The sequence below is a fragment of the Oncorhynchus mykiss genome, chromosome 16 (assembly GCF_057628025.1).
Source record: "Oncorhynchus mykiss isolate SJ-2025 chromosome 16, ASM5762802v1, whole genome shotgun sequence".
NCBI lineage: Eukaryota > Metazoa > Chordata > Actinopteri > Salmoniformes > Salmonidae > Oncorhynchus > Oncorhynchus mykiss.
In genome coordinates, this window is record NC_143037.1 from 41,088,645 (window position 1) to 41,109,972 (window position 21,328).

General features: G+C 43.5%; 1 protein-coding gene across 7 annotated transcripts in view; it reads left to right on the forward strand.

Annotated features, from left to right (window-relative positions):
* Positions 1-16,741, forward strand: part of slc41a3 (solute carrier family 41 member 3) — a 29,592-nt gene extending 12,851 nt beyond the window's left edge. For all 7 annotated transcript variants that reach the window (XM_090202646.1, XM_090202649.1, XM_090202650.1 and 4 more), the window contains 5 exons: positions 7,492-7,636; positions 7,900-7,979; positions 11,340-11,471; positions 11,760-11,911; positions 12,084-16,741. In XM_090202646.1, coding sequence (XP_090058772.1) covers positions 7,492-7,636; positions 7,900-7,979; positions 11,340-11,471; positions 11,760-11,911; positions 12,084-12,257 — 683 coding nt within the window. In that variant the 3' untranslated portion in view covers positions 12,258-16,741. The remainder of the gene's footprint in view (positions 1-7,491; positions 7,637-7,899; positions 7,980-11,339; positions 11,472-11,759; positions 11,912-12,083) is intronic.
* Positions 16,742-21,328: the final 4,587 nt, after the last annotated feature.

Here is a 21,328-nt window from a genome sequence, read left to right on the forward strand (position 1 = left end):
TCTAAGGTACTGCACCGCAGTGTTGCGGCGTCACTACAGCCTGGGGATCGATCCCAGGTACAATTGGCCCAGCGTCGTCCGGGTTAGGGTAGGGTTTGGCCAGGGGGGCTTTACTTGGCTTGTCACACTCTAGTGACTACTTGTGGTGGACCGGGTGCCTGCAGGCTGACTTAGGTCGTCAGTTGAACGGTGTTTCCGCCAACACTGGTGCAGCTGGCTTCAGGGTTAAGCGAGTGGGTGTTAAGAAGCTCGGTTTGGCGGGTCATGTTTCAGAGGGCGCATGACTCGACCTTCGCCTCTCCCGAGCCCGTTGGGTAGTTGCAGCGATGAAAGAAGATTGTAATCACAAAATGGGGGTAAAAATTACAAAAACAATACACTAAAAAAATATGGCAGTAATTAAACAATTAATAGAGTCAGTAGAGTGCATGTATCTGGGTAAATAACTATTTAAGCAAATTGTTGTGGTAGTATTATTCAGAACCGGCAGAGGTCAGAAGTTACACTGAACAAACTTATAAATGTAACATGTTAAGTGTTGGTTCCATGTTTCATAAGCTAAAATAAAAGATCCCAGACATTTTTTCATATGCTCAAAAATATTATTTCTCTGAAATGTTATGCATATTTGTTTATATCCCTGTTAGTGAGCATTTCTCCTTTGCCTAGATAATCCATCCCCCTGACAGGTGTGGCATATCAAGAAGCTGATTAAACAGCATGATCATTACACAGGCGCACCTTGTGCTGGGGACAATAGGACAGTTTTGTCACACAACACAATGCCACAGATGTCTCAAGTTTTGAGGGAGCGTGCAATTGGCATGCTGAGTGCGGGAATGTCCACCAGAGCAGTTTGTAGTTGTATTTGTATTTATTATGGATCTGCCAAGGCAGCAGCTACTCTTCCTGGAGTCGAGCAAAAATGAAGGCAGTAATATACATTATATTACAATTTTTAAACATTAAAATACATTTTTACAACAGATTTCACAATACATTAAGTGTGTGCCCTCCGGCCACAAGTCAATACTAGAACTCACAATCCAGATGTACGTGTGTGTATATTGTGCATGCTATGTGTGTTTTTGTATGTGTGTGTTTGTACCTGTGTGTGACTCTTCATAGTCCTCGCTGTTCCATTTATCTGTTATTTAAATCAGATTTTACCGCTTGCTTGAGTTACTTGATGTAGAATAGAGTTCCATGTATCCATGGCTCTATGTAGTACTATGCGCCTGTTCTGGACTTGGGGACTGTAAAGAGACCTCTGGTGGCATGTCTTGTGGCGTATGCATGGGTGTCCGAGCTGTGTGCTAGTAGTTTAAACAGACAGCTCGGTGCATTCAACATGTCAATACTTCTTACAAAAACAAGTAGTGATGAAGTCAATCTCTCATCTACTTTGAGCCATGCGAGGTTGACATGCATATTATAGGGCCTGTAGGAAAACTAGGGCCTGTAGGACTTGCCTTGTTGATATTGTTTGTTGTTAAGAAGGCAGAGCAGCACTTTATTATGGACAGACCTCTCCTATTTTTAGCTACTGTTGCATCAATATGTTTTGACCATAACAGTTTACAATCCAGCGTTACTCAAAGCAGTTTAGTCTCCTCAATTTGCTCAATTTCCACATTATTCATTACAATATTTAGTTGAGGTTTAATGTTTAGTGAATGATTTGTCCCAAATACAATGCTAGGACTAACTGATTTCTTGCCACCCATTCTGAAACTGACTGTTACTCTTTGTGAAGTGTTGCAGTGATTTCACTCACTGTAGTAGCTGACATGTATAGTGTTGAGTCATCCGCATACATAGACACACAGGCTTTATTCAGACCCAGTGGCGGGGCATTAGTAAATATTGAAAAAAGTAAGGGGCCTAGACAGCTTCCCTGTGGAATGCCTGATTTTACCACAGTTATGTTGGAGAGGCTACCATAACAGAACACTGAGGGTGTTCTTTAAGACAGGTAACTCTTTATCCACATTATAGCGAGGGGTGTAAAGCCATAACACATGTTTTTCCACCAGCAGACTATAATCAATAACGTCAAAAGCCGCACTGAACTCTAACAAAACAGCTCCCACAATATTTTTATCACCAATTTCTCTCAGCCAATCCTCAGTCATTTGTCAAGTGCTGTGCTTGTTGAATGTCCTTCCCTAAAAGAGTGCTGAAAGTCTATAGTTTGTTTGTTTACAGTGAAATAGCATTGTATCTGGTCAAACAAAATGTTTTCCAAAAGTTTACTATGGGTTGGTAACAGGCTGATTGGTCGGCTATTTGAGCCAGTAAAGGGTGCTTTACTATTCTTGGGTAGAGGAATTACTTTTGTTTCCTCCAGGCCTGAGGGCACACACTTTTTTGTAAACTTAGATTGAAGAGATGGCAAATAGGAGTGGAAATATCATCCTCAGTAATTTTCCATCCAAGTTGTCAGACCCAAGTGGCTTGTCATTGTTGGTTGACAACAATATTTTTTTCACCTCTTCCACACTTACTTTATGGAATTTAAAATTACAGTGCTTGTCTTTCATAATTTGGTCAGTTATACTTGGATGCGTAGGTTCGGCGTTTGTTGCTGCATGCCTAAATTTGCTAGTCTTGCCAATGAAACATGTTTTGAAGTTGTTGGCAGTATCAGAGGGTTTTGTGATGAATGAGCCATCTGATTCAGTTTGCCTTTTTGCCCAACATTTTATTTAATTAAGGTGCTCCAAAGCTTTTTACTATAATCCTTTATATATCTTTGTTTCATTAGTATAGTTTCCGCTTCTTTTTTGTTTCTGTTTAGTGACATGATTTCTCAATTTGAGGTAGATTTGCCAATCGGTTATGCAGCCAGACTTATTTGCCATTCCTTTTGCCTCATCCCGCTCAACCATAACATTTTTAAATTCCTCATGAATCCATGGGGATTTAACAGTTTTTACAGTTATTTTCTTAATGGGTGCATGCTTATTAGTAACTGGAGTAAGCAATTTCATAAATGTGTCATTTGAAGGGTCTGAAAGCTCCTCATTACACACACAGACCAGCAAATATTCTTTACATCAATTTAGGAATCACTACAAAAACTAATTGTAGGAACTCTTATACGCAATATTAGGTCCAGAATTTGTAACTTTGGATTTCCTAGATATGTCTACCATAATTGTGATAACTCTATCCAATGCATTTGGCTACTGCTTTACAGGAGAGTTCTGTAGCATTAGCAAATATGTGATCAATACATGTGGATTTAATTCCTGTGCTGTTTGTAAATACCCTGTTAGCTTGATTGATAACCTGAACCAGGTTACAGTTACAGGTTACAGTTTGAAGCTTTTTCTTGAGTGGGCAGCTTGATGAAAGCCAGTCAATATTTAGGTCACCCAGAAAATATACCTCTCTGTTGACATCACACACATTATCAAGCATTTCACACATATTATCCAGATTCTGACTTTTAGCACTTGGTGGTCTATAGCAGCTTCCTACATTTTAATTTGTTTTTCCCCCATCAATCTACACCCGATAATGACAAAGCAAAAACAGTTTTTTGTAAATTGTTGTGCATTTTATAATTAACTGAAATATCACATTTACATAAGTATTTAGACCCTTTTTCTCAGTACTTTGTTGAAGCACCTTTGGCAGCGATTACAGCCTTGAGTCTTCTTGGGTATGATGCTAGAAACTTGGCACACCTGTATTTGGAAATTTCTCACATTCTTCTCTGCAGATCCTCTCAAGCTCGGTCAGGTTTGATGGGGAGCATTGATGCACAGCTATTTTCAGGTCTCTCCAGAGATTTTCGATTGGGTTCAAGTCCAGACTCTGGCTGGGCCACTCAAGGACATTCAGAGACTTGTCCCGAAGCAACACCTGCATTGTCTTGGCAGTGTGCTTAGGGTCCTATTGGAAGGTGAATCTTCATCCCAGTCTGAGGTCCTGAATGCTCTGGAGCAGATTTTCATCAAGGATCTCTCTGTACTTTGCTCCGATCATCTTTCCCTCGATCCTGACTAGTCTCCCAGTCCCTGCTGCTGAAAAACACCCCAACAGCATGATTCTGCCACCACCATGCTTCACCGTAGGGATGGTGCCAGGTTTCCTCCAGACATGACGCTTGGCATTCAGGCCAAAGAGTTCAATCTTCGTTTCATCAGACCAGAGAATCTTGTTTTTCATGGTCAGAGTCCTTTAGGAGCCTTTTGGCAAACTCCCAGTGGGCTGTCATGTGCCTTTTACTGAGGAGTGGCTTCCGTCTGGCCACGCTTTTACTGAGGAGTGGCTTCCGTCTGGCCACGCTTTTACTGAGGAGTAGCTTCCGTCTGGCCACTCTACCATAGGCCTGATTGGTGGAGTGCTGCAGAGATCGTTGTCCTTCTGGAAGGTTCTCCCATCTCCACAGAGGAACTCTGGAGCTCTCCTGAGTGGCTTCCGTCTGGCCACGCTTTTACTGAGGAGTGGCTTCCGTCTGGCCACGCTTTTACTGAGGAGTGGCTTCCGTCTGGCCACGCTTTTACTGAGGAGTGGCTTCCGTCTGGCCACGCTTTTACTGAGGAGTGGCGTCCGTCTGGCCACGCTTTTACTGAGGAGTGGCTTCCGTCTGGCCACGCTTTTACTGAGGAGTGGCTTCCGTCTGGCCAAGCTTTTACTGAGGAGTGGCGTCCGTCTGGCCATGCTTTTACTGAGGAGTGGCGTCCGTCTGGCCACGCTTTTACTGAGGAGTGGCTTCCATCTGGCCACTCTACCATAGGTCTGATTGGTGGAGTGCTGCAGAGATTGTTGTCTTTCTGGAAGGTTCTTCCATCTCCACAGAGGAACTCTGGAGCTCTGCCAGAGTGGCTATCGGGTTCTTGGCCACCTCCCTGACCAAGGCCCTTCTCCCCCGATTACTCAGTTTGGCCGGGCAGCTAGCTCTAGGAAGAGTTGCTGATTCCAAACTTCTTCCATTTAAGAATGATGGAGGCCACTGTGTTCTTGGGGACCTTGAATGCTGCAGACATTTTTGGTACCCTTCCCCAGATCTGTGCGTCGACACAATCCTGTCTCTGAGCTCTACGGACAATTCCTTCAACCTCATGGTTTTGGCTTTGCTCTGACATGCACTGTCAACTGTGGGATCTTTCCAAATCATGTCCAATCAGCTGAGCTCAATTTTGAGTCTCATAGCAAAGGGTCTGAATTCTTATCTAAATAAGATATTTCTATTTTTAATAATCTTACCAAACTTTCTGAAAACCTGTCTTTTGCTTTGTCATTATGGGGGTATTGTGTGTAGTTTGAGAATTTTTATTTCTTTAATCCATTTTAGAATAAGGCTGTAACATAATAATGTGGAGAAGGGGTCTGAATATTTTCCGGATACACTGTAATTTGGTTACTTACATTATGACTTCCAACGCTCCTGGGACAATTTACACTTACTGCAGCACTATGACAACTCAGCGACACAATGGTAGGGATTATCTGAGCAGGGCTTGTGTCATTGATAAGTAATTGTCTCAACGCAGCCTTGAAATGCGTGGACAAGATGATTTGGATGGACCTCGTCATTCCTGTAGAGCATCTTTTGTTTCAAAGAAGGTGTCCAAGTTATCGATAAAAGTTATGCCAACAGAGCTACAGTAATGTTTTAGCCAGATATGTAATGCCAGTAGCCTGCTGAATCGCTCACAGCTGTGGCCCAACGATGGTACTGGGCCTGAAATAATTGTCTGCTTTCAGAGCTAGGATCAGTTCTTTAAAATCAATTTTCAGCAGTTCCGAGCTAGCCCTCCTAATGTCATTTGACCCGCACATGGACTACGACAGTGTCAACCCCCGACATCTGTTGTAGAACGGTAGGAAGAAGCCTTGTAATGTCCAGTACTCGTTAGCACAGGGTTTTTTTCCCCTCCGGGGACCTAGATGTTTTGCCCCGGGAACCGAGGACCACAGCTGGTGCAAAGGCTGAGGAGGTGCGGCCGCTCTTTCATCTTGAGTGGCCTCGCAGACCCCCCCAAGGATTGATGGGCGGTGAGGACCGATGGACCATAGCCAACTGTAGAAACCATAGTGGCTGATGGAGGGGCCTGATGGAGTCTCAGACACCCTCACGCTCCTATGAGGGGGGGGTTCTGAAGATCTGAAACCAAGTTAGAAGCCACCGATAAGGGAGCCAGAACAGAGGACGAAGGCCAGAGACTTGAATGTTAAGTTCTCTACCAAAAGCCGCCTTCAAAGTAGTTTTAGAGAATTTGGCAGTACGTCCAACCTGCCTCGAAACCGCAGACCACGTGTAACCACGCCAGCCCAGGACCTCCACATCTGGCTTCTGCACCTGCAGGATCATCTGAGATCAGCCACCCAAACAGCTGATGAGGGTGGGTTTGCACAACAAAATAATTTCTGCACAAACTGTCAGAAACCGTCTCAGGGAAGCTCATCTGCGTGCTCGTCGTACTCACCAGGGTCTTGACCTGATTGCAGTTCGGCATTGTGAATTACTTCAGTGGGCAAATGCTCACCTTTGATGGACACTGGCACGCTGGAGAAGTGTGCTCTTCACATATGAATCCCGGTTTCAGCTGTACTGGGCAGATGACAGACCGCATGTAGGGCGTGGCGTGGGCGAGCGATTTGCTGATGTCAACGTTGGGAACAGAGTGCCCCATGGTGGGGTTATGGTATGGGCAGACATTTGCTACGATGGCAATTTGAGTGCACAGAGATAACGTGATGCGATACTGAGGCCCATTGTTGTGCCATTCATCCACTGCCATCATCTCATGTTTCAGCATTATAATGTCGCAAGGATCTGTACACAATTCCTGGAAGCTGAAAATGTCCCAGTTCTTCCATGGCCTGTATAGTCACCAGTCATGTCACCCATTGAGCATGTTTGGGATGCTCTGAATCGATGTGTACGACTGCATGTTCCAGTTACAGCCAATGAGCAACTTTGCACAGCCATTGAAGAAGAGTGGGACAACATTCCACAGGCCACAATCAACAGGCTGATCAACTCTATTCAAAGGAGATGTGTGGCGCTGCATGAGGCGAATGGTGGTCACACCAGATACGGACTGGTTTTCTGATCCACGACCCTACTTTTTTCTAAAAAGTATCTGTGACCAACAGATTCATATCTGTATTCACAGTCATGTGAAATCCATAGATTGGGGTCTAGTGAATTTATTTTAATTCACTGATTTCCTTATATGAACTATAACTCAGTAAAATCGTTTAAATTGTACCTTGTTGCATTAATTCCTTTGTTCAGTGTAAGTTCCCACTCATCTCTTGCCTGTGGTCTGCACGAACTATACAGTTAGCTACTTTTACAAAGCCCAATTTAAACATGTAAAAGTAAAATGGCTTTAATGTTTAAATATCAGAACATTTCTAACAATTTTGGAGGTGCTCTTATGTCAGATGAATTGTGTTCTATTTGTGTGGGAGAGTGGTAACAGTGCATTGTGGACACTATTCTAACGTGTTTTCTCTGTTGTGTAGACGTCTGGTACCTGTCTCCCCTGTTGTGTGTGTTCTTCCTGGCTCTGATCCCTCTGTGGGTGGTGGTGGCCCGGAAGAGCCCTCAAATCAAGGAGGTCCTCGTCTCTGGCTGGCAGCCTGTCCTCGTAGCCATGTCTATCAGCAGGTAAGACACACATGACACCTTATCATTCTTATCATAACCTTATCATATGGTCCTGTATGACTCCGTTGATAGAGCTTGCAATGCCAAGATAGTGGGTTCGAATCCCGGGGCCACCCATACGTAAAACGCATGACTGTATGTTGCTTTGGATAAAAGTGTCTGATAAATGGCATATATTATTATTATTTTTATTATATATTTTTAAAAACATGTATCTGATCAGTAGATGTTTGACTGATGTTTTTCATTATGACCTTTTTTAGTTTTGGGGGACTCATATTGGACAAGACTGTTAGCGACCCTAACTTTGAGGGGATGGCCGTCTTTACACCCGTCATAAATGGTGAGTGGACTCATCTTGGTTAAATGAAACTAGAAAGTGGTCTCTGAACACATTATACAAGGATGGAAAGGGGAGAGTTGAGTTATTAACGACCATGGGACATTCATGTGCCTGGCTCAGTCAGTTAACTGTCTATAAATGACACATGCTGGGAAATCCTTTCAAATGAGAGTGTTTAAGAGCACACGGTCAGATGTTCTTACCCACAAATGGCAGTGTCCCAGGCTGATATTGGCTGCCTGACGCTGAGCATTGGATAGCCTTTGGACCTCAGTTAAATATTGCTCACAGTGGTTAGAATTTCCCTCTCCTGGTACTATGACTATTACCCGGCACTTTACCAATGTCTCGTCAAGTCTGAGATACACATCTGTATTGGTGTTTGATATAGGATATGACAAAAACAGTATTTTGGTAGATGTTACCATAGAATCACGTCACACACCACACACATGCCTGTACGCACACAAACACACATCTACTGTTTGTTTGCTGTTGCATTTGTGCTGTTAACAGTAGCCACTGTCCACACAGGATTGCCAGGCTGTCATTGTAAATAATAATTTGTTCTTAATTGACTTGCCTGGTTAAATAAAGGTAATATTTTTTACATCAAAATAAGTAAGACAAATGTATCAATAGCAATTTGTTTCTCCACTTGGTGGCAACAGTGGCAAGACCTCAAGCAGGAAGAGGGCTGCACCTTTGGATCCAGACAGACAACTTTGGGATGAATAGGGTTTTTGTCCCGCAGATTATTTGCAAACCGTCGTCTTTCTGCATCGTATGCACGTGCCTACCTATTGTAGGCATATTACAAGCACTTATGTGTTCTTTCAAGACCCTTCACACTTCACCCGTGTGTTCTGATGGCCTCACAGCCACTATCCCACTTCTGACACCAGTGTAGCAAACTTAGGGGGCAGGAAGCAAACCCTGGTCTCTGGCATGAAAGGCAAACATCCTACCAATAGGGTTAAACCTCTTGGTGGAAATTGTAACGTGGATCATGTATCAAAGATTGCTACAATATGTGTGGTCTCAATAAAATAGAGAAGACTGCCTATGCATGGGCGGAGAAAAGTGTGGCAGTTACACTGCATGACCAAAGTATGTGGACACCTGCTCGTCGAACATCTCAAAATCATGGGCATTAATATGAAGTTGGTCCCCCTTTGCTGCTATAACAGCCTCCACTCTTCTGGGAAGGCTTTCCACTAGATGTTTGATCATTGCTGCGGGGACTTGCTTCCATTCAGCCACGAGCATTAGTGAGGTCGCAGCACTGATGTTGGGCGATTAGGCCTGGCTTGCAGTCGGCATTCCAATTCATCCCAAAGGTTGAGGTAAGGCCTCTGTCCAGGCAGTCAAGTTCTTCCACACTGATCTCGACAAACCATTTCTGTATGGACCTGTACACAGGGACATTGTCTGAGGCAAGGAAGGGCCTTTCCCAAACTGTGGCCACAAAGTTGGAAGCACAGAATGTCATTGTATGCTGTTCTTTAGGATTTATCTTCACTGGAACTGAGGGGCCTAGCCCGAACCATGAAAAACAGCCCCAGACCATTATTACTCCTCCACCAAACTTTACAGTTGGCACTATGCATTGGGGCAGGTAGTGTTATCCTGCCATCTGCGAAACCAAGATTTGTCTATCCAGAGAACGCGTTTCCACTGCTCTAGAGTCCAATGGCAGCGAACTTTACATCACTCCAGCCGACGCTTGGCATTGTGCATGGTGATCTTAGGCTTTTGTGCAGCTGCTCGGCCATGGAAACTCATTTCATGAAGCTCCCGACGAACAGTTATTGTACTGATGTTGCTTCCAGAGGCAGTTTGGAACCCTGTAGTGAGTGTTGCAACCGAGGACAGACGCGCTTGGGTACTCTGCAGTCCCGTTCTGTGAGCTTGTGTGGCCTACCACTTATTGCTCCCAGACATTTCCACTTCAAAATAACAGCACTTACAGTTGACTGGGGCAGCTCTAGCAGAGCAGGAATTTGACAACTGACTTGTTGGAAAGGTGGCATCCTTTAAGTCACTGAGATCTTCAGTAAGGCCATTCTACTGCCAATGCCCGATTTTATACACCTGTCAACAACGGATGTGGCTGAAATAGCCGAATCCACTCATTTCAAGGGGTGTCCACATACTTTTGGTGATGTATTGTATCTTTGCAAGGAAATTAACTTAAATATGATTAGGCTACATAATTTACAGTGTCGGTAGATAAATATTGATAATGGAAAGAAGTGGAGGGCCCTCAACCAACGAGTCGGTCTACAAATCGTCCCGCTCTTAAAAGGTAGGCTATATCCTATATGCAAAACATAGCTCGTGAGAAAGTGCAAGTGTCCGGTCTCATTAATCTTGCAGCTTCAAGTGCAGTAGCGATACCTCTCTTAGTTGGGCGTGCGATATCAGGTGTGCTTGTGGTCTCAATTAAATAGAGTATGAGGCTATATCCTATGCAGAAGCACGGGTAGATATCTTTACAGGGAATTAACTTCCTAAATAACGTAGTTTGAAGAGAGCAGAGTTGGAGAGAGAGAGCGGACACTTTCACTTTCTCTTCAGCTACGTTTAGCCTACCTTTCAGGAGAGGGGCGAATTTCAGACGGACACAATCAATATTTATTTCTAGGCAATGTAGTAAACTATAGCCTAATCATAATAGTTTATAGTTTACTACATCGCCTAGAAATAAATATTGATCACCCGTATTTGTGTCCGTCTGAAATGTGTCCCTCTCCTGAAAGGTAGGCTATTAGGCCTATGCTAAACGTAGCTGAAGAGAAAGTGCAAGTGTCCGCTTTCTCTCTCTCCAACTCTGCTCCCTTCAAACTACGTCTAGTCTACCATATTGGCCGATATAGCCCAGTAATACCGATCGCCTAATATAATGGGCTACGTGAAAATCTCTGGTCATTTAACCTAACCTATTTCTTAGGTTATTTTAGAGCATTTTGATATTACCTATAGTATAGGGCGCACTCTTGCTGGAACCATGGCTGTCAAGCGAGCTGCCTGAAATAACATTGCAGGACTGCGGTTGGGTTCAAGACCAGGGAGCAGAAGAGAGTCCGACAGAAAGCCACCGGGAGCGGGCAGGTGCGGTATGAAATCTGTCCCGTGCAGACCTCTACAAGCCAGGATCTGTCAATGTGGAATTGATGAATCAAATTACAAATTAAATAAATCATGAGGATATACTCAGGAATTTTTGAAGTCAAAAGCATGTGGTGGGCAACATGTGTTTTACATATAGAGAGTCGTATTTCAATGGAAAAGCAGGTGACTGTATAATCGGAGACTTGTGTGGTTGATATTCTTTCCATGCTCTGTGCTTCCCCTCAGGTGTCGGAGGAAACTTGGTGGCCATCCAGGCCAGTCGGATCTCAACCTACCTTCACTTCTGGAGCATGCCTGGAGTCTTGCCCTATAAGATGAGACAGCACTGGCCCAGCCCCTTTACTACCTTCTTCACCTCAGGAAAGGCTCCTCCACTCTGTCTTTCTATAGAGGGTCATGGATTGCATGTAGATATGTCTGTAACAAACAAAAAATAAGGAGAATATATGCCAGTTACTTCCTCTCTGTTTGTGATTTAGCAAATATGAACTTTACTATTTGGAACCCCTCTCTTGCCATTCCTGTTATATTTATCCTCTCTTTGTCATAGTATTTGTACAGATTTACATTTCAGACAGTGCTTCCACAGTAACTAAACAAGATAAGAAAACTACCTACAGTATTCATTAGTTGCCTTTGTCTCTCCAGGTGTGAACTCCAAGTCAGCGAGGGTGTTGTTCCTATTGGTGGTTCCGGGCCACCTGGTTTTCCTCTATACCATCTCTCTGCTCCAAGGCGGCCACACTGCCCTCACTGTTACTTTCATCGTCTGCTACCTGTCTGCTGCCCTTCTCCAGGTACGCCCTATCCCCTCGCCTGCTACCCCTCAGTCACTGGTACACTGATGGAGTTTGGTAAAGTCTCATACAGACTTTTCATTATACAGTTATTGAAGTATAAGGACTTATGGACTTCTCATTCAGATCTGCTGTGTGATGGATTGTCTGTCTGTATGGGATGTTCCTCCAGGTGGGCATCCTCCTCTATGTGGCTGACCTGATAGTCCGTCTGATGTGGAGGAGGAGTCTGGACCCAGACAACTTTTCCATCCCCTACCTGACAGCCCTGGGAGACCTGCTGGGGACCGGCTTCCTGGCTTTGGTCTTCCGCTCCGTCTCACTCATGGAGGGGCTGGGATTCTGAAAGGGATGGAGGTCATCGGTCTGCTACAGGCCTCTCTGTGCTGTGCCTTCCCAGACAAGGGGTCTGTATCATCTCCCTGCCCTGCCTCTCCTCTGCCTTCACCACTGGAGGGAGTTACTCTGCTGGGCGTGGGGATGGCAGTGTGACTGACTGACTGCACGCACACTCACTCACTCAGCTTACAGTTCATCAGGAAGTGTGAGTCATTTCAAACATCAGAAAGTATGGGTTGATGGGACAAACTACAAACTCATCCAGGTCCTATTTCACACACCCCACATGTCACTTGTGAATGTGAGACAATGGAAAAATCAACACACTAAATGGAACTTTTTCTGAAATTAGGGAACGGTTATTGATCGATAATGGGTGCATTGTATGTTGGTGTATGAAAATAAATTTTAACTTGTTTACAGTATTTCTGGATGTAGAATGCAGAGTGGGGCTTGGCAATATCCCTTTCATTATAGACATAACTCAAAAAACCTTACTTGACTGGTAACTACAGGAACATTCTGTTGTAGACCGAAGTAGAATCATCTTCATACATCACCACCAATGCGTAGCTTGAAACTACTGCACCCATTGAAATTGCAACTAGGGTGTGGGAGACAACTGGACCTGTGAATGTATCAAGGCTCAAACATATTTGAAGGCAATCAGTATTATTTTGTGATTTTTCTATGAGCAGCTTACTGTCACAGTGTTAAGTTAAATATCTGCAAAAGAAACTTTTAAGGGAGGCACTTCTTAAACCAGAGTTAAGTTACCGTTGGCATGTCATCAGTAATGTGAGATGGGGTAAGGGCAAAACATTGAAACTGTTCTCAAATCTGGTTCAAGGTGTTAGGCGTCTTATCACATATGACAGGACGGGACACGGTATCATAGCAAAGTGCCTGATAAAGTGTTACTAATGTTTGTCACATCTTAATGTTCAGCAGCAATCTTAAATGCAAAAACAAAACCTTAAAGTACACAGTATCTGTCAAGTCCGTGTATCATGAATGTTACATGTCGGGTGTGTTTTGTATAATCACAAATGTCTATTTAAAGAGAAGGTAGCTTTATTTAAAACATTGCAATGTCCCCATTCACATGCCTTCTGTACGTTACAACTGTAGTGCCCTCACACATGGTTAAGGGGCTTGATCATAAAAATGAAACGAAAAAAACGAATGTAAATGTATTCCTTATTTTGTTTATCCTACCGTCATCAACATTTCATGAATTTGAATCACTTTAAAATGTACATACATCCATAATTTCACTACATTGAATCACACATTGTAAAGCTCATTTCATAGAGAATATTACAATCTGGACTATACTGTATCTAGTAATTTACTTTGAAGAGATGGTCGTTGGGTCAAAATAGGCATTTGAAAAAATTCAGTGTACTTGTCTTTAACTGCCATTTCCCGAATGTCAGACTGGACAGATTTCACTGTCCAACTCATTTTCCTCAGCTTCAGAAGCATCTAAATTCACCAAAGTGTGTGTGGTTATCCTTAGATATATTCTCCGGAATTACTCAGAGGGAATTGTTGATTTGTCACATATTTATTATAGACTACATTACAAATGTTCCAAAAAATGCTTTTTATGTACAAGTATCTGCCAAAATATTGGAAACGAGTAAATGAGGGATACAAAGTATATGGAAAGCAGATGCGTCCACACAGGTGTGGGTCCTTATGCTTATGGTCCTTATTTTGGCTACCATGGCTAGGGTGACAATGCCCCCATCCACAGGGCACGATTGGTCCCTGAATGGTTTGATGAGCATGAAAACACTGTAAAACCATATGCCATGGCCGAATACAACAGGTGTAGGTAGACCTTACCGTGAAATGCTTACTTACAAGCCCTTAACCAACAATGCATTTTTAAGAAACTAAAGTTAAGACAATATTTATAAATATACTAGAGTAAAAAAATTAAGTAACAATAAAATAACAATAATGAGGCTATATACAGGGTGTACCGGTACTGAGTCAATGTGCGGGGGTACAGGTTAGTCGAGGCAATTTGTACATGTAGGTAGGGGTAAAGTGACTATGCATAGATAATAAACAGTGAGTAGCAGCAAATAGTCCAGGTTGCCATTAGATTAATTGTTCAGCAGTCTTATGGCTTGTTGAGGAGCCTTTCGGACATAGACTTGGTACCGCTTGCCGTGTGGTAGCAGAGAGAACAGTCTATGACTTGGGTGACTGGAGTCATTTTTTGGGCCTTCCTCTGACACCGCCTAGTATATAGGTCCTGGATGGCAGGAAGCTTTGCCTCAGTGATGTATAGGGCTGTACGCACTACCCTCTGTAGCGCCTTACGGTTGGATGCCGAGCAGTTGCCACACCAGGCGGTGATGCAACCGGTCAGGATGCTCTCAATAGTGCAGCTGTAGAACATTTTAAGGATCTGGGGACCCATGCCAAATCTTTTCAGTCTCCTGAGGGGGAATGTCTTTCGTCAAGAAAGTTGTGCCCTCTTCACGACTTTCTTGGTGTGTTTGAAAGTTTGTTGGTGTTGTGGACACCAAGGAACTAGAAACTCTTGACCCACTTCACTACAGCCACATCGATGTGAATGGGGGCATGTTCGGCCCTCCTTTTCCTATAGTCCACGATCATCTCCTTTGTCTTGCTCACATTGAGGGAGAGGTTGTTGTCCTGGCACCACACTGCCAGGTCTCTGACCTCCTCCCTATAGGCTGTCTCATCGTTGTCGGTGAACAGGCCTACCACCGCTGTGTCGTCAGCAAACTTAATGATGGTGTTGGAGGCGCGCTTGGCCACGCAGTCGTGGGTGAACAGGGAGTACAGGAGGAGACTAAGCACGCACCCCTGTGGGACCCCATGTTGAGGATCAGTGTGGCAGATGTATTGTTGGCTACCAGGATCCAGTTGCAGAAAGAGGTGTTTAGTCCCAGGGTCCTTAGCTTAGCCCAGGGTCCATACTTACCCTAAATGAAGTGACTGAGCCACGAGTTGAGAACCAACGAAATCAGCTTCCCTCCCTGTTGAAAATATTGCATCATCATCCCCTTCATTTGAGGAAGATGACTGATAATATTTTATTAACCAAATGTTTTAAAAGTTGTAATATTAAAATACCCATCACATCACACATTTAGTAATGACAGGATGCATTTGAAAGTTCATGCACAGTAAAACTTTTGTAGGACTTTATACAATTATTTTATCGATAGATGTGGGAAAAGGTGCCTGTGCATTGATAAGCACGTAATAACATAAAAATGGCACTTGTAATAGCCCATTTCACAGCAGAGCCTGCTGAATTGGCAAGATAACTTTTCTTTCGTGTTGATTTCGGCAAAAATGTAAATGTGGCACTGACACGCCCATGGATTGATGTTTAAGCATTGGCTCAATGAATAGTCACGCATTTGACTAGCCATGCATAGTTACAAGCCTGCTAGCGTTAACGGCAGGCAGATGAGCAATATCCACAGTCATAGTACGGATGAAGCCTGAGCTGGAATGTGAAGCTAACTGAAGCTGGATAGCTTTAAAAATGCCTGAGTAGATCTAGCTTACTTTGTAGTGTATACCACTCTGATCTCAACCCACTTGCACACTTATGGGCGATTCTGGAGCAGCGCTTGAGACAGCGTTAACCACATAGAAAAGAGAATGAATAGAACGGGCTTGGAACCTCTAACCCTGGCATTTGTGATGTAGTCATTTCCATGGTAATGTATAATGTTAATTCAGATGATGCTAACTGGCTCATGGAATGGAATTCACTTTTTAAATGTTATTTGAATTGAATCAACAAATCACAGCACAGACTGATGGTTGGACTTCCTGCTTTTACTTCATTCTTTGCTCTTATGGGTACACTCGCAATGGCCGCCAGTCCACCCATTATGCCATCATTCACTTGAATGTTCCAGACATTTGTAGAATCAAGGTGCATTGAAGCTGTTCTGGCTCGTAGTGGCCCAACGCCCTATTAAGACATTTTATGTTGTTTAATTTATTTTGGCAGTTACCTGTACATGTCTTTAATTTTCTACAGACAGAAAGATGGATACATTATTTATCTTTAATCTGGTCTAAGTAAATCCGGTCCTGGAGTGTTTTAACAAAATGAAACCAAAATATTTGAGCTGACTTCATCCAGAACATTTTTGATTTTGTGGTTTATGAAAATATGTGCAAATTTAATGGGAACACAAAATGTGCATGTTTTAGACAATATTTCAGAAATATTGTAATACAAAAAAGTATCATATTTGTGTCTACATGTAACTGGAAAAAAGTTGATTGTGATAGGGTGTGGTGCCTGGCCTTAACATGCCTTTTTCTACACAGAACTATCATATTATTTAAATTACTTTTCATAGACATTTGAAATTATGGTATCAAATACTTCATAAATGTACAACAAGCATCAATATGTTTTCTGTGGTCTGTGGCTCTGGTCAGTCGCATTGTAATAAAAAACACTGAACAGTATGTGACCGCATAACCTGTAATCTTTCTCTCTCAGCTCTCCCTGTGCTCCAGTCAGTCAGTCCCATTGGTTTAACACAACTGACCACTGGTCTGTATCAGTTAGTGTACATTGGTATTAAATTCAGTTTGTTGGTAACACAACTGACTACTGGTCTGTATCAGTTAGTGTACATTGGTATTAAATTCACAGTTTGTTGGTAACACACAATGAGCACATAAAGTTGTTTTTAAAGCCTGTGCAAAATATTCTCCAATGAATGAGTCATGCCGAAATTGCAGATAGGGTTTTTGGACTTTTCAAAAGTGGAGAAAACTTTCATTCCTTCACAATAGTTTCATAGCCACAAAATATATTTCTGTCACAGAACAACAGTATTTCATAATGGAAAATAAGGACATGGAAAAAGGTATCCTATGATGGTTGATCCTATGATGGTCCTATGATGGTTGAGAACCGGTAATGACAATACAAGATGTCATCACTTTCTACTACTGTGTGCTTGGATGTTGAGAAATTAGTGTGTGAAAGTATAATTTATATTGAATGGTGGATATTGTTACTATAAAATACAATTTTCCACTTGCAAAGTGAACATAGAGGGCTCTAACATTAGACAACATGTACAGTAAAACAGCAATACTGGTATAATAAATAGTGTAACTACCTGCTCATTTCTCTGTAGGCTAAATTGGTAGCAGAAAATACCACGTTTTACAGACCACTTGTCAACAACAGTCAAATGTTGTGTCATTTCCCAGCTGAGGAGTTCATGAATGATGCAACTCTACTGAGTGCGACCTCTGTTCTCTCCAGACATTATTCACAGTCTACGGGTGTTTGTCTGAAACAGGCTGTCTGTACATAACTTGATGGTGGCTCCTTAACACTCAGGGAGCTTCGCAAATTCATTCTAAAGTAACCTGCCTCAATGACTGTCGCACTCACATCTGTAATCATGAAGGCTGGTCTTGGCACACATCAACTCCATCATTCCAGACACCCTGGACACACTAAAATGTGCATACCACCTCGACAGATCCACGGATGACACAATCTCAATTGCACTCCACACAGCCCTCTCACACCTAGACAAGAGGAATACCTATGTGAGAATGCTGTTCATTGACTACAGCTCAGTGTTCAACACCATAGTCCACTCCAAGCTCGTCCCTAAGATTGGGACCCCTTGGACTGAACACCTTCCTCTGTAATTGGATCCTGGACTTCTTGACAGGCCGACCCCAGGTGGTTAGGGAAGGCAACAACACCTCCGCCACGCTGACCCTCAACATGGGGGCCCCCCCCAGGGGTGTGTGTTTAGCCCCCTCCTGTACTCCGTTTACCCACGACTGCATGGCCACGCACGACTCCAACGGCATCCTCAGGTTTGCTGACGACACGACAGTGGTGGGCCTGACCACCGAAGGTGATGAGACAGCCTACAGAGAGGACGTCAGAGACCTGGCAATGTGGTGCCAGCACAACAATCTCTTCCCTCAACGTCAGCAAGACTAAGAAGCTGATCATGGACTACAGGAAAGGGGGTGGGCTGAAGAGATTTGGCATGGCCCTTCAGATCCTGAAGAACTTTTACAGGTGCACCATCGGAGCGCATCTTGACTGGTTGCATCACCGCCTGGTATGGCAACTGCACCGCCCTCAACCGCAAGGCCCTACAAAGGGTGGTGCGGACGGCCTAGCACATCACTGGGGGTGAGCTTCCAGCCATTCAGGACATTCAAACCAGGTGGTACTGAGGAAGGCACAAAAAATTGCCAAAGACATCAGTCACACCAGCCATGGACTGATCTCTCTGCCACCGGCAGGCGGTACCGGAGCATCAAGTCTCTGACCAACAGGGTCCAAGAAAGCTTCTTTCCCCAAGAAATAAGACGATTGAATAGCTAAACAACGGCTGTCCTCCCTTTCCCGCCCGCCCACACGCACACACACAAACATACACACAACTGAGCACCTAAGTACACTTTCCAGGAACTCCCTTCCACTAGGAATGTTCCCTCATGAGGATTATTGGCTATACCTTGAAGAGATACAACAAAGAGTCTTTCTCCAACCAATCATTTATTTCAGTGTCATTGTCACAGACATGCGCTCCATGACATACCTTCCATCTTCACAAGGTGCGTCATTCGGGGAAAGGACATCACCAAATGTCTTAAGCAGGTACAGTAAGTACAGTAGTAGTCAGTTCCACCCCCTTTAAATGACCAGCAACCTTAGGGAACCAGCATCAAGAACAGGGGAAAAGGTTGGCCATCTTCATAGGGAAATAGCACCACCCACAGTGGCAGGTGATACACGACAATGTACCCGGTCTGCTGTATGGGCTCAGGGGTAAGGGTAGCATGGGGCATGGAAGGTTCGGCCAGATGTGTTGCAGCAGCACAGCTCTCAGCAGGCAGCGGTGTAGTAGGCCATATCTCAGGGCCAGAAAACACTGGAGAGGTGTCCAACACACAGGATATGCATCAGGAAACATTGTGACCTCAGATTTGGAAAACTGCTCTGGTGACCCTGATAGGCCAGATTCCTCCAGTGCCACTTCACCAACGGGCAGCTCCTCTGTACCTACGGCAGCAGTAGCGAAATCAGTAGCCGGCATCCCCTCAGATGGAACAGGACCACCCAGGGCTCCAGCCCCATTCTCCAGTAGTTCTGTGATGGGCTCGGCCTGCATCTGGATCATGGACTCTCTATCTCAGCCCACATCTGATGGAACACACATGTAGAAAGGTCATGCCTTCGGCCAGCTGGCCCAGTTGTGGTCAGTCTGCAGGCAGTAATTTCAGTAGTGATGCACTGTAGATGACAGCTGCAGGGCTCATCAACTGGAAGGTCAAACTCCAACAGCGTCAGCAAAAACCGTTGGGCTCTGAAGAACCCTTCTTCCAGGGTCTTTGCTGGATAGAGCTTCGCCCACCTTTGCCAGTCGTCAGGGAAACAGCCTTGTAGTTACTCTACCAGAAGAGTGGCGTCGTCCCAGTCCTTCTTGTCGCACCAGTTTGGTAGCGTTGTGGTCAGTTCTTCACTGTCCATGACATGGGATCCCACCGCTGCCACCATATGTGAAGCAGAAACCAGATCGGACAGTGAGGAGACAGACAGGATGTTCTGGTGCTCCCCTCTCTTAGAGGCTTTTATTTACAATAGTAACAGGTGCAGGACTAATTGGCCAATAAACTTTGTACAGAAAATAACAAACAGGAGGTTATCAAAGACTTGAATAAATATAAGATATTCTCAGTGTAAACTATTCTGGCAACAACTCTTTGCTTGTAACCAAACTCAAGTATGGCTCTACTCTAGCCAACCTGTTACCTGCCCAGCCTGCTCTCCCCCAGGCAAAGGCCAACTGAGCACCTAAGTACTCCTTCCAGGAACTCCCTCCTGCTAGGAATGTTCCATTATGATAGCCCCAAAACACATTTCTACCATAAACGCGTAAACAACAGTTTTACATAAACACACACTTCAATAACTTGTTCCATGGCTGCTTATTCCCGTCAACCAATAAAAAAATGGAAGACTCGTAGACTAATTTGAGAAATGTGTAATGCACACCAGCACTTCAACAAGGAAACAAACAAATGAGATAGGTTAAATTATATGATTATTCTCTACCAACACTTCGAAACGCTATTCTAAAAATATATGTCACATTGCTAGAGCATGTTCGTTTAAATGGGGGGCTTTATACACAGTAGAAACATAGCTAACAAGTTACATTGTTTTAGTAACTGGCGTACACAACAAACACTCGACTTTAGCGCCTTATGTCAAAGTTTTTGTCAAACGGAATGCACAACTCTCTTGCGGAATGCGAAACTCTACCCAACATATTATCTTTTGTTTCAGGGTTCTTGGCTATACCTTGGAGATACAATAGTCTTTCTCCAATAGTCTTTTGTTTCAGTGTCATTGTCTATAAGTCACGGACATGCACTCCATGACGCATACACACGCTCACAGACGCCACACATATCACCACTTACACACCCACTCACCCCTTACACTGCTGCTAGATTGATTATTATTTATCCTGCCATCAGTCACTTTTTACCGCTGTTTACATGTACCTCAATTACTCTAGTACTCCTGCACATTGTCATTACGGTACTAGCACTGAACCTGTATATGACTTGCATTCTCATGTTTTTTTATGTCATTTTTCCATACTTCTCATGAGTTTTCTTACTTTATATTTATACTGTATATTGTTCCTTTATATTATTTCCACTCACCTTCATACTGAATACTGCATTGTTGGGAAAGAGCTTACATGCAAATAAGCATTTAACTGTACTGTTTTACAACTGCCTTTTCCTATTGCAAGTGACAAATACACTTTAAAACTTGAAACTCTTTGGAGAGGCTATTTCTATTTCAAGTCACCAAAAAATGCTGTTTGAAATATAAAGGTAAATACAGTGCAAGTATTCAGACCCCTTGACTTGTTCCAAATGTTATTAAGTTACAGCCCTAAAATGGATTAAACAAAAATGTTACCTCATCAAATCTACACCCAATACCCGATAATGACAAAGCAAAAACAGGTATTTAATTTT